This window comes from Bos mutus, chromosome 5, assembly GCF_027580195.1.
Source record: "Bos mutus isolate GX-2022 chromosome 5, NWIPB_WYAK_1.1, whole genome shotgun sequence".
NCBI lineage: Eukaryota > Metazoa > Chordata > Mammalia > Artiodactyla > Bovidae > Bos > Bos mutus.
Window position 1 is genome coordinate 29,547,098 of NC_091621.1, and position 23,532 is coordinate 29,570,629.

The 23,532-nt window shown below is 37.2% G+C and overlaps 1 protein-coding gene across 2 annotated transcripts in view; it reads right to left on the bottom strand.

The window, feature by feature from the left end:
- PTPRR (protein tyrosine phosphatase receptor type R) overlaps positions 1–23,532 on the bottom strand; it is a 275,415-nt gene that overhangs the window by 43,971 nt on the left and 207,912 nt on the right. For both annotated transcript variants that reach the window (XM_070370605.1, XM_005887724.3), the window contains 2 exons: positions 8,419–8,605; positions 5,396–5,480 (listed from right to left, as the gene is read on the bottom strand). In XM_070370605.1, the coding sequence (XP_070226706.1) occupies positions 5,396–5,480; positions 8,419–8,605 (272 nt within the window). The remainder of the gene's footprint in view (positions 1–5,395; positions 5,481–8,418; positions 8,606–23,532) is intronic.

The following is a 23,532-nucleotide window of genomic DNA, read 5'->3' on the forward strand; positions in this document are numbered from 1 at the left end:
TTTTCAGGAAGAAATGTGTTTAAGGTTTGAAGTCAGAGAGGAAGCTATTAGATAAGGGAAAAGTGTATCACTGCTAGTCATGGACAAAGGCAGAGATGAGAGGAATAGGACAGTTCTCAGAGATGAATTCAGGAGACGTGGGAAACGGACGGAAGGGCAGGGACTGGTCACACCTTCAAGGTGATTGGGAATCATCTTCAAGGTTGTTGTGGAAGAGAGAGAAGAATCTAGGCCTGCTTTGTCCAATATGGTAGCCACTAGCCAAGTGTAGGTAAATTCAAGTTAATGAAAACAAAGCAAAATTTAAAAGTCAGTTCCTTGGGACTTCCCTGGTGCTCCAGTGGCTAAGACTTCACGCTCCCAATGCAGGCCACCCAGGTTCTATCCTTGATCAGGGGACTAGGTCCCACATACTGCAACTAAAGCGCTCACAGGTTGCAACCCAAGATGCAGCACAGTCAAATTAAATAAATATTAAAAAATAAAAATAAGCTGCTTTCTTTTTTAACAAAAGTCAGTTCCTTGGGTGCACTCACTTTACTTCAAATGCTTATTGCCACATGCAGCTAATGACTATCTCATGGGAGACACAGGCTTGCCAGGTGGCGCTAGAGTTAAGGAACCCACCTGCCAATGCAGGAGACCTAAGAGACACAGATTCCATCCCTGGGTCAGGAAGATCCCCTGGAGAAGGAAATGGCAACCCACTCCAGTATTCTTGCCTGGAGAATCCCATGGACAGAGGAGCCTGGCAGGCTACAGTCCACGGGGCCACAAAAGAGTCAGAAGACTGAAGTGACTGAGCACTCAGCACCCATGGGAGATAGGGAACATTTCCCTCATTGTAGAGAGCTTTTGTGGACAGTGGTGATTTTGCCAATGCAGTGATGGTTATTATGTGAAAACAAGGCTCTTTAGTACTCTGTTTCTGAAACTGTAAATGTTCCCATAGTCAGTGTTCTTATTGTCTGGAATTGTTTCTGGGATTAATGATGAATTCACTAGGAAGATAAAGAAAGGAGAAACGAACATTTGCTGAGGGTTTACTATTTGTTGGAACTTTCCAAGCCATTTTCCACATATGATTATGTAATTCTTTCAACAGCCTTATAGGGTAGTATGACTATTACTATTTTTAAGGGCAAAGAAAGTCTGGCACAGAAAAATGAAGTAGCCTGCCATAAATTGTAAATATTTTCGCCAGGATAGGAAATCAAGTCTAACTCCAACATTCTGCTTGAGTCATACAACTTGTTGCCTTAATGAGTGGTTCACTGATTTGCATATCTACTCTGTTTTAGGCACATAATAAAATAAAAGAGAAAACATAATGTAAGTAGGAAACATTACTAGACTTTACATTTTTAAATAAAAAGTGAAGACCAGAGTAACTAAGACTTTAAAATTTGATTTATATTGTTCTATAGTTGTATAAATAAACTGCATGGACAAAATATACATAAAAATTCTTTGTTGTACAAAAAATTTCACACTGATATCAGTTTTTTTCCCATTGCTCTTGCAATTAAGACATAAAGATATTCTCATCACTAATATTTGTTTATATTATAAAATAATTTGATATAAATTTGACATAAGCACTTTAATCTGCCACTTAAGAATATTCAGAGCCAGGCTGACATTGTACATAGAACAAAAAAAAGCTACATTTTAATTAGTTCTTGGCCATCCATATTTCTGCTGCAAAGCATCCTCCAAATTATGCAGTCTCACTAATATGCACAAGCTGGAAGCTTTTAAACTTAAGAGTTTATTGTAGGTTAAAAAATAAAAACAATTATAATATTTAAAAGCTTATTCATTTAAAAATTATTTTATGCAATGTTTCAAACTTATCCCATCATACAGTCTAAAATAAACCATAAATAGCAGATTTTCATATTCATTCCCATCTTTTCTGATGATTTTCCAACCAATGATGTGACTTGTCCATGCTATATTTACTAGATTATATCTTGCACGACAGGGGGTTGGGTGGGGTATTCAGGCTACAGACATTTTCAACAGAAAATCCGTCATTTGCAACATCATTTGTCAGCACAGGTGCCCTGGTTCAAGTGACCCACCCAGTTCTGGGAATGGAAAAGCTGACACAGGACTATGAAGCAGTTGTCTGATAGCATCTGGGCAGGAAACAGAGAAGCCTGAACTTTAAAACAGTCCTAATAATTTCCAAGTCCTTCTGAGATTAGGTGGTTAAGTATAATAATTGCAATGCATGTTTATGCCCTACTTACTTATGTTTGGTAAATTTGAGATGAAAAAGCCTGAGAAAGAGATACTAGATGTAACACACAGCACTTTCATTCCCTTCAGCCAATTATAGTTAACAAAATATCTTTCAACAATAACTGTATCTTAGGTAAACAGGTTTAACTATAAAGACCAGTTAAAAATATGTTACTGTGAAGTAACTATTACAATGTGTTTCCAACTCTAACAGAAGGGGAATTCCATGAACACTATTAATGGTAATTCTTGCTCTATTAGCATAAATATGGAGAATTTGGAGGTTTATGAAGGAAATAATTAACTGAATTATGAAGACTCTACTATTTCCATGTTAATACTTTGAAACAAACCTTTGGGGCTCCATCTTTCCAGAGTTATTGCCCTGAGATGTCTATGGGTTTTGTCAAGATCCCAACTCCATCTGTTTGTTTAGGTATTGACAATATTGCTTCCTCTCCAAAGTATTTTTGTCTTTCTAGGCAGAATTAATTACTCCATCCTCCTACAGCACTTGGGCAACATTTCTATTCTGGCTGTTGTTGTTGTTTAGTTGCTAAGTCATGTCCTTTGCAACTCCATGGACTCTTACATTGGACATAATTACTCATTTACATGTATCTTCTCTGGTCCATGACCTCTTTGATATTATATGATTTTCCTTATTCTTTCCTGGTTCCTGGCATTTAGCTCACTGCTTGACATCGAAAAATTTCACGGTTGTTGTTGCTAGGTCACTTCAGTCGTGTCCGACTCTGTGCAACCCCATAGATGGCAGCCCACCAGGCTCCCCCATCCCTGGGATTCTCCAGGCAAGAACACTGGAGTGGGTTGCCATTTCCTTCTCCAATGCAGGAAAGTGAAAAGTGCAAGTGAAGTCGCTCAGCAGTGTCTGACTTAGCAACCCAATGGGCTGCAGCCTACCGCTCCTCCGTCCATGGGATTTTCCAGGCAAGAGTACTGGAGTGGGTTGCCATTGCCTTCTCCGAAATTTCACAGAGTTAAATTTAATTTTAAAATAGTCTAAGCAGTGTTTCTCAAAGTGTGGTCCTGGTATCACCTACATCAGAATCACCTGTTTGGTAGAAGTACAGATTTCTGGGCCCAACAGAACACATTTAAACAGAATCCCCAGGGTGGAGCACAGGATGCCACATTTTTAACAAGGACTCAGGTGATTGCTATGCATAATGAAGTCTTTCTGTAAAAGCATTTTTTTGAGACATAATTCATATACCATACAATTCACTTGTGTGAGGTGTACCATCACAGAGTTTATTTTTATTTGTTTAATTCACAAAGTTGTACAGCCATCAGTGATGAAAGGCATGTGGGCAGATGTGTTTGGGTTTGAATCTTGCTTCTTTAATATCTACAAATCCTCTGTAAGAAAGGAACAATAATATCTTTCTGAGTTATGAGAGTAACGCTGAGCACTTAATCATGTGCAAAGCACTGGGCTTTACAACAGCCCTGTGAGGTGGATATTACTACTTTTATCTCACAGATGAAGTTAAGGAATTTACCCAAGGCCGTAGAGTAAGTGCTGCAGCTGGATGTGAGCCCCAACAGTTTGGCTCTGTAGGCGCCCTATAGACTTTTCTGTAAGGATGCGAGATAAATATTTCTAGCAAAGGCAACATTTTCATTATCTCCCAAACAAACTCAATACCCTTTTCTTTTCTTTTCTCATGCCTCCCAACACTTGACAGCAACTATAGTTTCTATCTCTACAGATTTGCCTAACTGGACACTGCATATGAATGGCCTCATGCAATATGAGGCTGTGATGGCTTCTCTCACTTAGTATATGTGTTCAGGGCTCATCCAAGTCGTAGCACGCATCAGTACCTCATTGCTTTTTATTGCTGAATAATACTATATTATGTGAATATACAACATTTTATTTATCTATTCATTAGGTGATGAATATTTTGGTTGTTTCTACCCTTCGAGCTATTATGACTAATACTGTTACAAACATTTGTGTACAGCTTTTGTGTAGACACATGTTTTTATTTTTCTTACATATATACCTAGGAGTAAAATATCTGAATCATACAGTAACTTTAGGTTTTACCTTTTGAGGAATTAGCAGACTGTTCTTCAGTAGCTGTACCTACCATCAAAGTATGACGTTTCCAATTTCTCTACATCCTTGCCAACTCTTTCTACTGTCTTTTTTAAAATTATAATCATGTGGATATGAAGTGGTATCTCACTGCGGTTTTGATTTCCCTGATGCCTAATGGTATCGAGCATCTTTTCATATGTTTGTTGGCTATTTGTATATCTTTTATGGAAAAATGTCTATTCAAGTCCTTTGCTCATTTTAAAATTGAGTTATTAGTCTTTTTATAATTGAGTTCTAATAGTTCTTTATTTATTATAGATACAAATCCTTTATTAAGTGTATAATTTATAAATTTTCCTGCCATTTTATGTCAGTGTCATCTTTTTAGTTTTTTGATGGTACCCTTAGAAGCACAAAACTTTTTAATTTTGATCAAGTTCAATTTATTTTTTCCTTTTGTTGCTTATACTTTTGGTGTCGTATCTAAGAAACCATTGACAAATTCAAGGTCATGAGGATTTACATCTGTTTTATGTGAAAAGTTTTATAGTTTTGGTTCTTACATTTAGAATATCCATTTTGATCTTATTTTGAATTAATTTTTGTATGTTGTGTGAGGCATTTTATTTTTTGCAGGTGGCTATCCAGTTGTCTCAGCATCATTTATTGAAAAGACTATTCTTTTCCCCTGAATTATTTGACACCCTTTGTGAAAATTAATTGACCATAATGTAAAGTTTAGAACCATGTGTCTACTGGAATTGTGAGAAATGTAATAAGAGTAATACAAGATAAAATTATTAACCTTAGCCCATTCTAATGATTATTAGTTTTTTTCTTTTTTTGGCTGCACCACTCGCAGGATCTTAGTTCCCCGACCAGGGATTAAACCTGGCCTTAGCAGTGAAAGCACTGACTCCTAACCACTCCACCTCCAGGGAATTCCACTTTAATGATTATTAGTCTTGAGCTGTGTTTGCAATTCCAAATTTGGTGTGTATATGGAAGTTGTGAGGATGGGAAATGTTGAGGGAGGGGTACAACATAAACTATTTAATTCAAGAAACTTACTTGGCAAAATGGTCTTATAGCGATTTTTGGTTCCATGACGTGGAATGTCAATTTCTTTGGGATCCACAAAGTTCATTGGTATTTCCTGAAAAAATAAGTGATATCAAATACTGTATCTAATGCTGCCACAAAGAAAATCTTCACGGGGGGCCATCTGATCCAGAGCTCTATTTGACTTCAAAGTCATTTATAAAAAAACAGACTAACACCTCTGATTTGCCAACACCCTTCCTTTCCTAAACACATCAGCTGCACCCTGACAAGCTGACTCTAAGAAATGGCTTTGTGTGTTAGACAGTATTATTTGATATGTAGTTTTTAAAGAGACATAGAAAAGTTTGGTTAGGTTTTAAGAATCCTGTTCTGACATAATTGCTGGGAATTTATAAACAGGTGGCTGAAATTTTTTTCAACAGTGTATTTAGATTTCTTCCAATCTGTAGATTTAATACTAAATTTTTTTATTATGATAGATTCTGTCTTAACATTAATTGTGACTCTTTTAGGATTATGAAAAACTTCCCCTCAAATGGTAAATATAAAGGGAATTTTTGTTGATCTAAGTAATAATGATATGATGCATTTTTGTATTAAGAAATGGTTTTTAATTTTACTGTCCCATTTCTGTTTGTAAGTGCAATATTTGTAGTGAAGGGCATTTAGACACTGTCTTCTAGCAATTAACAAGAATACAAATATATTTATTAAGTCAGAATATATGCCAAATGATAGAGGAGGGAACAATTAGAGCAGGAGTCACTCTATATATTAGACCTAAAAGGTGAGCATCTGATGCTGACTGGAACAAAGGAAACAGTAAGCCAAAGTTTTCAAAAGGTTCTAAACAAATATTTAAGGAGCTGATTATACAAAATGGTATGTTCTCTAACTTAAAATTCTGCAAAGGATTGCTTAGATAAATGTGAATTAAAATACCTTTTATCCCTGGATCACATAAAACAATATTTTTGTTACCTACACTTTCTCAAAAGAAAATAAAACTTGACAGCCTAGGATGCATTGAAATGAAAGAACTTATCTACAAATGTATTTAAATTGTCCTTGTTTTCAGGCGATCCGAAAATTCAAGAAAAGCCTGACTATACTATGAATTTAAGACTCGGTCCATAGAGAGGAGTAGCTTACTTTAAAAACATCATTTCTGAAACTTGCATTATTTTAGATATTTATAATTTATTCTTGTTCTTTGCGCCAACTGAATAAGTTCACAGTTTCAAGTTACCAAAGTAAGCAAAATTGTTGACTGTTCAATAGAAACCACTTGTTCATGCTTAGTAATTCAAACAGGTTAGTCTGTTTTGGCAAAGCTGTGATTAGCTCTATTCCTCCCATCTTTCTTGTTGTCTGACACACACAATTTATCATCTTCCAGCATTCTCTCTCTATTCCTTGCTGACCTCATCTTCCCTTTCAGGGAAGTAGTCCATGTTAAAGGCTTGTCTTATTGAACAAAGAGCTATCTGCAGTTCGAGAAACAAACCTTTGGCCACTTACATGACCATTGATTGGCTTGTTTAATCCCCCAGGTTTCATTTTCTTCATACATAAAGAGAATACATGCTACAAAGTCTAATTTTACAACTGCATGCTTAGTACTTTACTTTGGATACTTAACAGGTGATGAAAGTAATAGATCAAACCTATGGCTGGCTCAGGAAAGGGTGGTTGCAAACACCTGACTAACACCTCAGTGTTCAATTTATTATACCCAACGGATATGGCTTGAAATGTACATCTGCTTTAAGATGCAAGTGGTTCTATAAAATGGATATTCCCCTTGGGAAACAGTTGGACAACTTAAGAAGGTCTAATGTGTCTCCATGCTCTCTGGATAAAATGTGTTTTATGTATTATCACTAGCAACAATGATGGGTCATCATCATCTTTAGCTATATGAAACTCACCATTATTCTTAGCCTACATTTAGTCTTCCTTTTGTGTTTCTTATTTCATTAAAAGAAACTATATGTACCCTGTTGCTAAGTCTAAAAATGGGAGTGTCGTTCCTACCTTCCCTTTTTCTTGGCAGACTTACCTCATTAAGGCCACTTCTTGTAAACTCCTATAGTGAAGTCGCTCTGTCGTGTCCAACTCTTTGCGACCCATGGACTGTAGCCCACAAAGCTCCTCCGTCCATGGGATTCTCCAGGCAAGAATACTGGAGTGGGTTGCCATTTCCTTCTCCGATAGACTCCAATATAGACTCCTATAGACCCTTCCAATTTTCACTGCTACTTCTTTAGTTTTGACTAATCACAGCTTCACAGGATAATCTCTAGAGTCTCCAAAATACCTCTTTCTAATGCAGACTCTACTGCCAATAGTAATTTTTTAAAACTTTTTATTTTATATTGGAGTATAGCCTATTAACAATGTCGGGATAGTTTCAGGTGGACAGCAAAGGGACTCAGCCATACATATACACGTACCCATTTTCCCCTAAGCTCCCTCTCATCCAGGCTGTCACATAACATGGAGCAGAGTTCCCTGTGCTATACAGCAGGTCCTTGTTGGCTCTCCATTTAAAATACAGCAGTGTGTATCTCTCGATCCCAAACTCCCTAACTGGATAGTAATCTTTTTTAAACACAAGATAAATCCAAACCTTTAGTAACATATTAAGTCTTAGATTTGTTTTATGTCTGAGGCTCAATTTTTGTTACTTCCCACCTTAATTTTAATGCTCCTGTCAAACTGAACAATTTAATTCCCCAAATAGTGACAAGCAAGCCTGCTCTGTCATCCTGGAATGGTCAGCTCCTTCGTGCCACTTCTTTGCCTGGCCAGCTTCTATACCCTCTGCCTTAATTTAGGTATCACGTCCTAGTTTGAACACGCACCAGTAGTTGATGAGATGCAGGGTGGACCTGAAATCTTTGCACTGGTAACCTTTAGAACTGTAACCATTTTACTATGAGCTGACAGTGTCATTTAGAATGTGCCTCTAGTGGCTAGAATATCAAAATGCCTCCTGAAGAGTGAATAACAAACAGCAGGCTTACCATGAATTCACTTTGGAGTAAGTGTGAACTTGCCACGACGTCCCTCAGCTGCGACCTTGTGAGAATTCGGCTGGCTGATTGCAGGTACTCCATGGCTACCTTCTCCCGTGGGGTTGGTATGGCCACAAAGGGTTCAACATTGCCCAAGCTACTCATGTCCAATGTAAGAGATACGTTGGACCCTCGCCTACATTGGAGGAAAATGCTATTAGGTTTAAACACTGTATGGATTGTTTTCAGCAGATCAGTTTGTCTTCCTGTATATACACATAATTCAACGAGAACTATGATAGAAATAAGGACCTTCTTTTAGGGTACCATAGTTGATGATAGCAATTACTGTAGTTTCTCTACAGCAAATGGACAGTTTTGTTGTTGGAGAAACCACTCTGAACTGAGAAAATGAACTATAGTTTATTAAGGGATATAGCTGCTATGGAAATAATAAGATGGCTAATAAATGAATAAGATGGCTAACAAATTAAGTGAAAAATTTAGGAAAAGTAAACATAGCATTTGAATTGAGGACTAAGATGTGACACAAACCTACTTTATCTGTGTATCTGAGAGTCCAGTATAAAAATTCTGTACCCACCCTAGCTAATATTTTTGACATCAGTATACTATACTTTATGATTTTATTAAACACAGGAAGCTCAGAGGAGAAAAACAATCTCTTTATTTTAGTTCAAATGATTGCCATTAAAATAGAATTTAAAAGTTCAAAATGTATTTTTTTATAGTTTCTGGTAAATTCTTAAAAGATAACTTTTTCATTCTGTATACATATGTATATGTTTTGTCCTATATGTATCTATGCATATATGTATGTACTTACATATGTATGTATTTAATCCTGTGATAAACTTACAAGAAGAAGACCACAGACCCTTATGCTAAATTACAATTGAACCTCTCTCTGTGATTTCCCTCTTGTTGGGAGGCAAGGTGTGGTTCTTCCAACATATAAAGGCTCCCTGTGTCCTGAACAGAAGGTGTGAGTGCCTCTTACTAATAACAGCAGCTGTATGGAATCAAGGAGTAACTATCAAATAGCATGTGTTGAGGGTCAAATAGCACATTGAAGTGCTGCACTCAATATGCCAGCAAATTTGGAAAACTCAACAGTGGCCACAGGACTGGAAAAGGTCAGTTTTCTTTCCAATCCTAAAGAAAGGCAATGCCAAAGAATGTTCAAACTACTACACAGTTGCACTCATCTCAGACACTGGCAAAGTAATGCTCAAAATTCTCCAAGCCAGGCTTTAGCAATACGTGATGGATTTCGAAAAGGCAGAGGAACCAGAGATCAAATTGCCAATATCTGTTGGAACATAGAAAAAGCAAGAAAATTCCAGAAAAACATCTATTTCTGCTTTATTGACTATGCCAAAGCCTTTGACTGTGTGTATCACAACAACTGTGGAAAATTCTTAAGGAGATGCAAATACTAGACCACCTTACCTGCCTCCTGAGAAATGTGTATGCAGGTCAACAAGCAACAGTTAGAACCAGCAACAGTTAGAACACGGAACAATGGTCTGGTTCCAAATTGGGAAAGGAGGTATATTATCAAGGCTGTATATTGTCACCCTGCTTATTTAACTTATATGTAGACTACATCATGTGAAATGCTGGGCTGGATGAAGCGAAGGCTGGAATTAAGATTGCTGGGAGAAATGTCAATAACCTCAGATATGCAGATGACACCACCCTTATGGCAGGAAGTGAAGAGAAACTAAAGAGCCTCTTGATGAAGGTGAAAGAGACTGAAAAAGCTGACTTAAAGCTCAACATTAAAAAAATGAAGATCATAGCATCTGGTCCCATCACTTCATGGCAAATAGATGGGGAAACAACGGAAACAATGACAGACTTTATTTTCTTGGGCTCCAAAATCACTGCAGATGGTGACTGCAGCCATGAAATTAAAGGACGTCTGCTCTTTGGAATAAAAGCTATGACCAACCTAGACAGCATATTAAAAAGCAAAGACATTACTTTCCCGACAAAGGTCCATTTAGTCCAAGCTATGGTTTTTCCAGTAGTCATGTATGGATGTGAGAGGTGGACAATAAAGAAAGCTGAATACCGAAGAAGTGATGCTTCTGAACTGTATTGTTGAAGGTGACTCTTGAGAGTCCCTTGCACTGCAAGGAGATCAAACCAGTCAATCCTAAAGGAAATTAATCCTGAATATTCATTGCAAGGACTGATGCTGAAGCTGAAGGTCCAATACTTTGGCCTCCTGATGTGAAGAACTGAATCTTTGGAAAAGACCCTGAGACTGGGAAAGATTGAGGGCAGGAGGAGAAGGGGACGACAGAGGATGAGATGGTTGGATGGCATCACCAACTTGATGGACTTGAGTTTGAGCAAGTTCTGGGGACTGGTGATGGACAGGGAAGGCTTGCATGCTGCAGTCCACAGGATCACAAAGAGTCAGACACGAATGAGCAACTGAACTGACTGAGGGTCAATTTAAAGAATTTTTAAATTTAAAGGGGACTGAGGTGTGTGTCAGGTGATCAAATTTGGTGCCAAGTGGTTATTGTCCCAGGAAAATGGAAAGCTGGCATATACGAGCCCAAATAAACCCAAGCAAAGAGAATACAAGCAGATAGTTCGGTTCAGGTTCAGTTCAGTCTTCAGTCATACCATTGTATTCAGTGCCCCTGACCCCGCAGTAGGCCACTGTTGACCCACGTCTCTGCCAGCGACTCCTGGACACTCACAGGCAAGTCTGGCTCAGTCTAGCATATTAATTCCTTTAAATTGTGTTTAACATGTATGAAGTACTACATCAACAAACACTGAAGTGGTTAGGGCTTAATTTTAAGAAATAGAAAATTATTAGAACACACAACAAAAAATTCATTAAACAAAAAATATATCAGTTCTTTCCTCTTACGAATCTGCTTCCAGTTGCAGCTTTGGTGTCATTCTACATTTTGATATATAATGCTGTCATTTTCATTAATTTCTAAATGGTTTGTAGTTGTAGCTTTAATTCTTGCTTTAACTCGAGGGTAATTTAGCTGTTTGCCCACTCATTTTCCTTATTAATATCTAGTACATGAAATGTACATAGAAATCAGAATGGACTAGATTTCTAATTATTGGAATTTCTTGATGTTTTCTTTGAGACAAAAACTATAATAAAATTTTCTAAATATTTCATACATGCTTTTGCCGGCAGCTGGTTTGGCTACTATCCATGGATCTATTGATAAATATGTCTACATATTATATCTATGTACATATATACATATCTATCACATTATATATTATATTCTGATATATTATTAAAAATACTATTTCAATTTATTTTTTTTCTTACTTTTTTCCTACTGGATTTCTCATAGCCTGAAATAGATAGTGAGTCTTTCACAGAATTGTGTTTGCTATTTCTTGTTATATTTCTAATAATTTTTACTTTATATGTTTCAGCTATTATGTTGTTTGAAGTGAAGTCGTTCAGTCGTTTCCAACTCTTTGTGACCTCATGGACTGTAGCCTACCAGGCTTCTCTGTCCATGGGATTCTCCGGGCAAGAATACTGGAGTGGGTTACCATTTCCTTCTCTGGGAGATCTTCCCAACCCAGGGATTAAACCCAGGTCTCCCGCATTGGAGGCAGACGCTTTAACCTCTGAGCCACCAGGGAAGCCCATGTTGTTTGAAGAGATTCATAAATATAGTTTCACTCTAAGTTTATCAACATTAAATAAATAATTTCTCATTAATTTTATGTCTAGCCTCACATCTGACTTTTCCCCCCAGTTTTATTGAGACACAATTGATACATCAGTTCAGCTCAGTTCAGTCACTCAGTCGTGTCCAACTCTTTGCGACCCCATGAACCGCAGCATGCCAGGCCTCCCTGTCCATCACCAACTCCTGGAGTCCACCCAAACCTGTGTCCGTTGAATCGGTGATGCCATCCAATCATCTCATCCCCTGCCGTCCCCTTCTCATAGCATTGTATTAATATAAGTTTAAGGCATATTGCATAATGATTTGACTTACATATATTAGAAAATGATTAATAATAAGCTTAGTTAACATCCATTATCTCGAATAGACACCAAAAAAAGTTTTTTCCTGGTGATGGGAACTCTTGGATCTACTCTCTTAAAAGCTTTCAAATATACCATAGTGAAAAGTGAAGTGAAGTCTCTCAGTCGTGTCTGACTCCTTGCGACTCCGTGGACTGTAGCCTACCAAGCTTCTCTGTCCATGGGATTCTCCGGGCAAGAATACTGGAATGGGTTACCCTTTCCTTCTCCAGGGGATCTTCCCCACCCAGGGATTGAACCCAGGTCTCCCGCATTGGAGGCAGACACTTTAACCTCTGAGCCACCAGGGAAGCCCTCAAATATACCATAGACCAGTGTTAACAGTCATCGTATTTTACATCACATCCCTAGTATATGTTTATGTTATAACTGAAAGGAGAAGGAGACAACAGAGGATGAGGTGGTTGGATGGCATCACTGACTCAATAGACATGAGTTTGAACAAGCTCTGGGAGTTGGTGATTGACAGGGAAGCCTGGTGTGCTGTAGTCCATGGGGTCACAAAGAGTTGGACATGACTGAGAGACTGAACTGAACTGATCCAATTCACACTGCCCCAACCCCCACATCCGACTTCAAAATTTAATATTGACTACCTGCCTTTTTTGAGCATGTTCCTAAAAAAACTTTTGTAGTTCCTGTTATTATTTTTAACTCTTCTGAATCATTGTATTAGGCATTAGGGGATAGCATAATGGCCACCCCATAAAATAATCACCTACCTGAGAAGAGGGATGGTGCTCCCACCAGGTTTTCCTTTTTGGTGCCTGGCAGTGGTGACTGACAGACCTCCTGTGTTTCTGAGTAGGAGATAAGTAGTTGAGGAGGAACAAAGGGTGGTTCTACATTCAGGCCAAGAATTTTAATCTATTTCTAGTGGGAAAGTGGTTTTTAAAGTTTCTCAGTCCAGTTCTTTTGGCCTTTAAATTGCAGAAGTTCCTAATTCTGATAATAGTTTGCCTATTGGCCTTAGATTTTACTGTATTGGTAAGAATTTGGCTTTGCTGGTTACACAGATAGTTGAGTAAGGAGCTGGGAGAGGTGGCTTAAGGGACTTCTAATCAGACGCCATTTAAAACCACTATTCTGTTCAGTCCATTTTCAGCACTAAAACACAGAAGTATCTGCAACCTGCCAACTGAGGAACACTCAGTGCTATTAGATGATGGTTTAGTAGAAAGCAAGGTCTCTTCTATCAAGAGTGATCAGAGCAGATGTATGAACGAGAATGAATTGAGTTTGGTCTTAAAGATAAAAGATAAATTTTGAGTAGACAGTTATTTCAGAGACAGAGTCTGGCAGGAAAACAAAAGTGTGGGAGCAGGAAATGATAAGGCATCTTTGAGAAATCATATATCAGCAGTCTGAGCTAGAGTTCTGTTGTGTAAGATGTATTTTGGAACTGGGGGGCAGGGTCATGTAGGAGAGCTGAAACAGAAGCAAGAGTCATAGAAACAAGAGTATAAAAAGACTGCCCGAATCCAGAAAAGAGAGAATTCAGAGCATCGAGTTATATCAGCTTCTGTTTTGGCTTCTTGCGGCATACTCTGCCTAAACCTGGAGGATTAAAAGTCTTTGGGATCCTTGTTTTAGGTGCTTTTGATATAATGTGTAAAATTTGTATACTACGGCTGATTCATGTTGATGTATGGCAGAAACCAACACAATATTGTAAACCAGTCATCCTTCTATTAAAAATAAATAAATTTAAAAAAATTTTTGTAAGGATTCTGTGATAAACTGAGAGCCAAGAAAGCATTTTCATACAAACTGACTTGGTCAGGAAGAATGACTTTTGTTTGGCAAGGGAAGGAAGAAAGGAAACAAATACTATTTATTAAACATCTACTACTTGCCAAGCACTGTTCTAAGCACTTTCACATATGATATCTCAACTTTCAGAGCAGCTCTCTGAGGTCTTATTTTCCCTCGTTTCATAGGTGAAGAAATAACTAATAGGAACACGATAGCAGACTAAAGATTCAACCCATGTTAGAACATAGAATCCAAGCTCTTTCTGCTTTGCCACACAAAAGCAAGGTAAGGTGGGCACTTTATGCTAGTCTGTGCAGTGCCCGATGTAGAGTTGGGGTCGGTTGTTGGTAGTAAAGTTAAGATTGCTGCTGCTAAGTCGCTTTAATGGTGTTCGACTCTTTGTGACATTATGGACTGTAGCCAGCCAGACTCCTCTGTCCATGGGATTCTCCAGGCAAAAATACTGGAGTGGGTTGCCTTGCCCTCCTCCAGGGGATTTTCTTGACCCAGGGATCAAACCCACATCTCCTATGGCTCTTGCATTGCTGGTGGATTCTTTACTACTGAACCACTGGGGGAAGCCCAAAGATAGGATTATTGATGTATATTGTGGAAACAGTATAATTTTCAAGTCACAAATTCAATCTTTACAGTCATGCTTGTCTGGGCTCAAATCCTGCTTCTCCCATGAGCTTCTGCTGGACTTTGGTCTGGCTAGACTTTGTACATCTCAATTTCCTTCTCTTTTGTGAAATAAACAATTAAGTGTACCAACTTCAGAAGATTATTATAAGGGTTAATCAGATAGCTTAAGTAAACTGCTTATAAAAAGAGATGCTTGGCCAGTGTTTAATTTGGGTCATAATGAATAAAGTTCTATATAACTCTCACCTTCTAATACTTCTCTAAGGGATTCATTTTAAGAGATCACCACAAAAACTCAAAAATTGTTTTACTGGGGTTAACTTTAACATTTTGAAACCAATAGATAGAATCTATATTATAGCAAAATACATCTTTCTTGATAACCTGTTTCTTTATTTCATTTTATTATGGTAAATCTGTTTCCCCTGAACCTTAAGCAGTTCCAGAACATTTTACCTCAATATCTCAGACATGTCTCAAAGTTTAATTATGGAGTCAAACTGGCACAGGTTGTTGACCTTATAGACAACACTTTCCATAAAACACAGGCCTTATCATGAGGGCTCTTATACCCTGGCCATAAAATACTGCCAGAGGATGTCACAAGCTTGGAAAAATCTCTACTTTGGTTAATTCTTATCTTTGAGGAATAAACAATATTTAGGTCAACTGAAATATAGAGGAATTAAGAAATAAAATCAATAGAATCAACTTAAAAATGTGTACACTTCTTAGTCATGTCTTGGGTTGGAGAGAAGAGATTAAATATGCATACATATCTATTTTAATTTTTCTATTGTAAAAGTAACACATGTTCATTGTAGAAAATTTAAAATTTAGGGGTTTTAAAAAAAGAAACTAAAATGACTCAGTCATATAAATGTCACTAATATTTAAACTGATGTTTCAATTTTGCAATTTTATAGGCAGTATGGGCAGTGACATTGTTTTAATTTTTATTTCTTTGGTTAGAGATGAGGATAAACACATTTTCATATGACTATTGTTCATTTATTGGTCCTTACCTTGGACAACTGTCCGTTCATGCTCTTCTTAAATTTATATTCTGGCATTAATGTACTTACAGATTTCGATGATATAAGATATTAATTATTTCTCAGACATATCTGTTGCATATACACAGCTTATTGTTACCATAAACTACAAAGGATTTTTTAAAAGTATGTTAACATCTAGTCCAACATTAAATTTTATAAATTAAATATTAGAACAAGTTAAAGAGGAAAAGATGCTACCCTTTTCTTTTGTATTTTCTTGCACTGATTTAAAATCCATAAAAATTCTTCTCCTGGGAGTTTGGATTGTTTTTTAAAAAGTTAACCATTTAATCTATTTGTAATTGATTTTGAAGTGTGGTAAAGGTGAGAATAACTTAGGATTTTCCCCCCTCAAATAGGTTACCAATGTTTTTAACAAAATTTACTAAACAATCTAGAGAAAGGATGTGTTTTATAAATATGCAAATATTAGGTTTTTACCCAGCTGTGTGCTGAGTCCCTAAGTCATGTCCAACTGTTTTGCAACTCCATGGTCAGTAGGCTGCCAGGCTCCTCTGTCCATGGGATTTCTCAGGCGAGAGAACTAGAGTGGGTTGTCATCTTCTCCTCCACAGGATCTTTCTGACCCAAGGACTAAACCCGTGTCTCTTGTATCTCCTACATTGGCAAGTGGATTTCTTACCACTGAGCCACCTGGGAAGCCTTTTAACTAGCTATCCCTGACTAATGATCTGGAGGAGAGAGAAAATACCACTTTACTGAATTAGAGAATGTACATCTGTTCCACAGGATCCATAAGCCAAATGGTAAGACATGAGGCCAGAATCAGAAAGACATTTCAAAAAGAAGACAAAACAGATATAAGAAATTAAAAGAAAATTTAAATTAAGGGACAGGAAAAAAGTCTAAAGGATTTAGAGAAAAAAAAATCAACAGAATCAACAGAAATAACTGAAGGAAATCTGGTCCTTTAATAAAAACTGATGCGGAAAACTAAGAACACAAAGTCTTATTAAAAACTTTGTCTCTTTTTTTGTAACATAACTCTGGACAAACTGTTTAGACCTTTTCTATGTCTCATGATTGCTCTTGGACAAAAGGGAACATAATAAAAAGCTTTATCAAGCTCCCACTGTAGCACCAATTTTTATTTATGCCAAAAAATAAATAAGAGGGAGGAAATTCAAAAGATACCAATGCAAACAATTGAAGGAAAAAGCAAATTCTTAAGGAAAGGTAAAAGGAATGCAATAAACAGCATGTTAATTACAATTAAGTAAAAAGGAAAACTTGTATAAATATTATGGACCAGAGCTACACATTCATTTCAACAAGAGAATATAAACAACTCTGTTGAGATTTTTCAATTTTTGCCTTGCTGCTCCTAATGACCAAGAGGTGAAAAGAAAATACAAGCTAAAAATACAAGAAGTTGAGTGTTGGACTAACTCAGAAACTAGGCATTTATTTTCCTGGTAGTTGGGGCAATATGATGGATTTTAGAAGCTGGATTTAGGCAGAAAAGCTAGTTTCCAGTGTTGTGACCATGACTCTACCCCTCACATATGGCTGCTCTAAAAAGAGTATTGCGACCACCAAGAACACTAAACTTCAAGCACGGTCCCTCATTTCATACCCAGTAAAGAATGGAAATGGGAGTAAGAGAACAAAAAGAGACAGTGATCCTTTTGCCTGGAGTCCAGGAAGATGTACTTCTGAAACTACTAGATTATGAAATTATGTTTCAGTGGGAAATGGTGGCAGCTGCTTATCTCAAAGTACTTGAAATGGGAACGGAAAAATATGCATCAAAAGATTATAAGAACTTAGTACAGAATGAAGGCAAACAGCTCTTTGAGAGCTTTCTCAATCTTATTTTTTCTCTTAGTCCTGTCAAAAATAAGCAAGATTTTTTTCAGAGCTGTCTTTATCAGTATATACACCTAATTCAACTTGGTGAGAAGCAAGAAGTTGAACACTGAAGTCTTCTCCAAATCTGAAATGTTTCGAGTCTGAGACCTTCAGGCCAATCTGTTCGTCATGTGTTATAATCACAGTGATCACAAATCTAATAAACTGTGCTTGATTGTAAAGGTGATCTTAAGATCCATAACCACCAACTTGATTTTTCTTAGTTCATTTTGCTCATCAAATTTGTCCACATATTTAGTTTTCAAGAAGATTTCTAATAAAGATGAAAAAAAAAGTTTTAACTCATTTGAATAGCAAAGGAAAAACATGGAAATAAAGAAATAGAATTCCTTTAGATTGACTGGCCTCCACAGTTCTCTGAAACTCCAGATTCTATGATTTTTAAGTTCCACGGGTTATGATATTAAATGAATAGTTTGCTGTTTCCCTCCATCTCTTTACCTTCAAAACCCCCATCCTGGATTGTGAAGGCAACTAAAAACAAAAGAGGATATGGAATGCTAATTTAAAGTGAAAGTGAAGTCACTTAGTCGTGTCTGACTCTTTGCGGCCCCATAGACTGTAACCCACCATGCTTCTCTGTCCATGGGATTCTCCAGGCAAGAATACTGGAGTGGGTTGCCATTTCCTTCTCCAGGGGATCTTCCTGACCCAATTTAAACTGTGAATTAAATTCAAAGCTCTTGGAAAATTAAATGGTGACTTAAATACAGTATTACTAATATCTACAAGCTGAAATGAATGACTAGGTATTGTGACCATTTATAATAAAATTCCCCAAAGGAAAGACATATGTTAAGTATGAAAGACACCAGACCCAAGAAGATGACAAATCACTTTTGCTCTGAAGTAAAAAGAAAAATCTTATAATGTAGAGAGTATTTTTTGGTGTGAGAAATGATTGATTTCCCTGCTTGAAAGCACCTATTTCACTAGGTAGAACATTCTTGTTCTTTTTGAGGGATTAAATAAATATTTTTAATTCATACAATGATATCTGACCTTTTACATATGTACAGCATGAGGCAAAGTTTGCTACACCCTTTTTTATTATTATAAAAAGTAAAAATCAAAACAATCAGTAAAAAAAAATAAATTGAACTCATTACATTGTTCTTTGAGCACTGACCTTGGAATCTGAGTTTCAATCTGTGCTCTGCACTTCACTTAAGCTTTTTCAGCCTCAGACTCCTTCATTTGCAAATGGGGATAATAATAAAACACATGGGATTGGTTCACAAGATAAACGGTAAAGAAGCAAAAATATACAAACATTTCTAGCCTACTAACTGGCACATAATATATGAATGACTATAATACTTAAAAATGGTAACATGGGAATTCTTATTGCACTCCATGCCATGACTGCCTGGGAGCTAAATGGCATACACTGATTAACGTTTGAAGAAGGTAAGCTCAGGAAGCTGGTTAGTGATGGAAAGTCAGTAGCAGCATTACATATGCAAAGTCAGTGGTCACCTAAGTTGGGACCATTTTTCATTCTGCAAGCCCTTAAAATTCTTACCTCCTATCCTTAAAATTAAAATTAATAACTTTTTTCAGATTCAAAAATAATGCATAATCACTATAAAAATTAAAAATATAAATAACAAAAAGGAAACTATCCTATAATACCAACACTAAGAGTAATTGTTAATAACATTTTAAGTATCCGTCCTTTAAGTTTTATACATGTAAAATGCATGAAAAAGTCTAGATTTTTTTGTCTACATATTCATTATGACTTGCTTTTTATTTAACTAAACATATTTTGAATGTCTTGTGTTTTCAAATTTACTTGAACACTAATTGCAAAGACTCCATAGTACTCCACTGGATGGATGTATAATAATTTACTTAACCAATTCCAGAGGCTTCCCTGGTGGCTCAGACGGTAAAGCATCTGCCTGCAATGTGGGAGTCCAGGGTTCAATCCCTGGGTCAGGAAGATTCCCCTGAAGAAGGAAATGGCAACCCACTTCAGTACTCTTGCCTGAAAAATCCCATGGAAGGAGGAGCCTGGTAGGCTACAGTCCATGGGATTGCAAAGAGTCAGAGAGAGTGACTTCTCTCTCTCTAACCAATACCTTGTTTTTGGACAAGAAGTTGTTTTCAGTTTTTCACCATTATAGACTGGACTGCAAATGAACATCTTTAAATCTAATGTTTGTGTATTTCCATGGGCTTCCTTGGTGGCTCAGCTGGTAAAGAATCCACTTGCAAGGTTGGAGACCTGGGTTCGATCCCTGGGTTGGGAAGACCCCCTGGAGAAGGGAATGGCTACCCACTCCAGTATTTTGGCCTAGAGAATCCGATAGACTATACAGTCCATGGGGTCACAAACAGTTGGACATGACTGAGCAACTTTCACTTCACTTCACTTCATGATTATATTTTAGGTCAAGAAGCCTTAAAAACTAACTCAAAATCTCTGAGGTTGGATAAATAGGAACACTGGATAGAAGGAACATGGAAGAAGCATGAAGACTGACTCACACTCACTCAATTACCTCACACTCACTGAGCTAATTGAATTAGCTCAGACCCTCTTCATAGCTTGCTCTGATCTATGTAGTAGATTCCTAGCAAACTTTCTTAACTAAAATCTCCTAGTCCAATATATTTTCTTCCAGATTTCATCAAAATGATATTTGACACCCTGAAAATATGATAATAAAACCCACACATAGCTGCCCTTGGACATAAAATGCTTTCTCATTTATTCCCTGTGCGTTTCCCAGTCTCGTCTCCTCTCGCATCCTTATCTAGATCTGTGGTCCAGGCAGGTCAATCAACCTACAACTCTGCTTTCTATGCCTGAAATGGGTTTGCTCCACCTGTTTCAGATCCAACTGCCCAAATGCTATGGTCTGTTTCCTTGGAATCCTCTTAACAAATTTTTTCCCCAAAATGTCTCTAGTCATATTATATTCCCTGGAAAGGATTTCCCCTGAAGTGTGAATTCCTTGAGGGCAAAGAATTTGACTTTACTCTTCCCTCTGTATCTAGTCTTAAACATATGGAACGCAACATGTTTGTCATATGCCTGTGTAAATATTGCAAGTGAATTGGTGAGGATAATGCTATGTGTGGTTACTGTGCGCCCCTGGCTTTTCCAACTCCCTGAAAACAAAGGAGGTGGGGAATCATGTTAGACAGGAGTTTGAAAATTTAGAATGGAGAAGCCAAGCTTATCTAGGTACAGTAAATATTACAGTAGATATTTAGTTTGAGTCTTAATGAATATCAATGAAGTCTGAGCATTAATATCCTAATGTGCTATGGTGATTTTGTTGGTAGAAAAGAAAAAAAAAAGTAGTGCTTTGTCTTGTATCCAAGTATGATTAATTTTTTTTACTCTTTTTTTTTTGGCATTTGTTATTGTTTTGACTGTCACTCATGGTGAGGAGGCTGTTTCCCTTTTAACAAAAGAACAAAATGATGGTAGCTCTAATTTTAGTTCCCAAGTTTAGTTTTTCCAAGCTCATATATTAAGAAAAAGATGATGCTGAGGAAACATTAATAAGCCTCAATGAATAAACCATCCTTTTTGAAATGAAATATGTTTCTTTGAATTTTAGCAGATTTATGTACAAACACACACACACACAACACGCTCACACAATGATGATTTCTAAGTAACATAGTACAATTAATAACTCTGTGTCGCTTTAAAGCAACCAATTACCAAAGAACTCTTTCAGTAAAGAACATTACAACTGAATTAAATAGATTCACTTACTTTCAAGATCTCAAATGACCCACATGATTCCATTTCAGCCCAGCTGAAATGCCAATCATCAAAAAATATACAACTTCTCAGTATCTTCAGCTTTTTTGGTAAACAACATCTGGTGGTTCAACCTAAAGTTTTAAAAACCAAACTCTACAATCCTGATGGAAATCAGCTGCTTTCTAGTTGAAGACTACTTTTTAAGTTCTAAGTAGTGATGAAGGCATAATTGTATACCTCAGTGGTACACTATGAAATAAAACTATAAACCAACATATCTGACACTGCTAAGTCTGTGTGTAAGAGAATCTAACTGCAAAAATGTAGTAAGACTGTATTTTCACTTCTGACTGCAGCTAGAGTGAATGCTTTTTTTCTAATTAAAAAATTAATTAATTTATTTTACTTTTGGCTGTTCTGGGTCTTTGTTGCTGCATGGGCTTTCCTCGAGTTGCGAGAGTGAGGGCTACCCTCTAGTTGCAGCATACTGGCTTCTCGTTGCGCTGGCTTCTCTTGTTGTGGAGCATGGGCTCTAGGGCACTTGTGCTTCAGTAGTTGTGGCACACGGGCTCAGTAGTTGTGGCACACGGGCTCAGTAGTTGTGGCACACGGGCTTAGTTGCACAGTGGCATGTGGGCTCTTCCTGGACCAGGGATCAAACCCACATCTCCTGCATTGGCAGGTGAATTCCTTACCACTGAGCCACCATGGAAGTCCCCTAGAGTGAATGTTGATAGTGCATCTCAGGAAAGAAACTTACATAGAATATTCAAATATTTTGCTGTCTGTTATGGAATAGTATCATGCATAGGAAGTTTTAGGGGCAGAAAATATTTATTTAAGAACACATTACTTTATGCCAAACCCTTGAAATTCTTTTTAATCACTGGAGGAGAACATTTGTAAAATTGAAATTTCACAAAGAAAAGCTTCACATTTAATGGAAGGAATTAGATATATTGAAAAAGTAATTAAATTTAAAGCCTATCTGAAAGCTTCCAGAAGTCCTTCTCAGTTATTTGATGTAAGAAGCAGATGTTTTAAACCATTCACTGGAACCCATCATGGTCTCTTTTTACCTAAAGTGAACTCAGTCAAAATTATGAAAATCTACTGCCTCTAGAGCTTCCCCAAATGTTTATCCAGGAACAGTAATTTATTTAAATATATATTCCTGTGTTTGTTCAGTGTTCATTTAAAAGTGCACCACCCAGCAATGCAGTCATGGGCTTTGGTCAGTTCAAATGTTCTAGGAATAAACCAGGATGACGGTGGCCATCTAAAATCACTGGCCTTTCACCTTGGAATTTCGGAGTAGGGAGTTGTTTCCTCTTGGCCAGAGAAGAGTAAATGACTTTGCAGGGTTACTCTGGGGCCATGGACTGTATCTAAAGTGTCACCATTTCTCAGGTGGAAGGAACACCTCGATTACCTGGAAGCATTGTGTTAGTGAGAAATGAAGAGGAGTCGCACTTGATCACGATGATCTCATCCTTGCCAATGTAAATACACAGTTATGGTATCAGTCATGCCTAGTATAAGGATAGATGTTTAAATATAAATTACTGAACTGGGATTTCCCTGGTAATCCAGTGGTTAAGACTTTGTCTTCCAGTGCGGGGGGTAGAGGTTCTATCCCTGGTCGGAGAGCTAAGATCTTGCAGGTCTCATGGCCAAAAAACCAGAACATAAACAAGCATTGTAACAAGTTCGATAAAGACTTTAAAAATGGTCCACATCAAAAAAACAAGATCTAAAAAAAACCTCCAAAAATAAAATAAATTATTGAACAATGTCACTAACAATAAAAAACTATACAAAAAAGACTTTAATGACCAGATAACCATGATGGTGTGATCACCCACCTAAAGCCAGACATCTTGAGTGTGAAGTCAAGTGGGCCTTTGTTCACCAATATGAACAAAGCCAGTGGAGGTGATGGAATTCCAGCT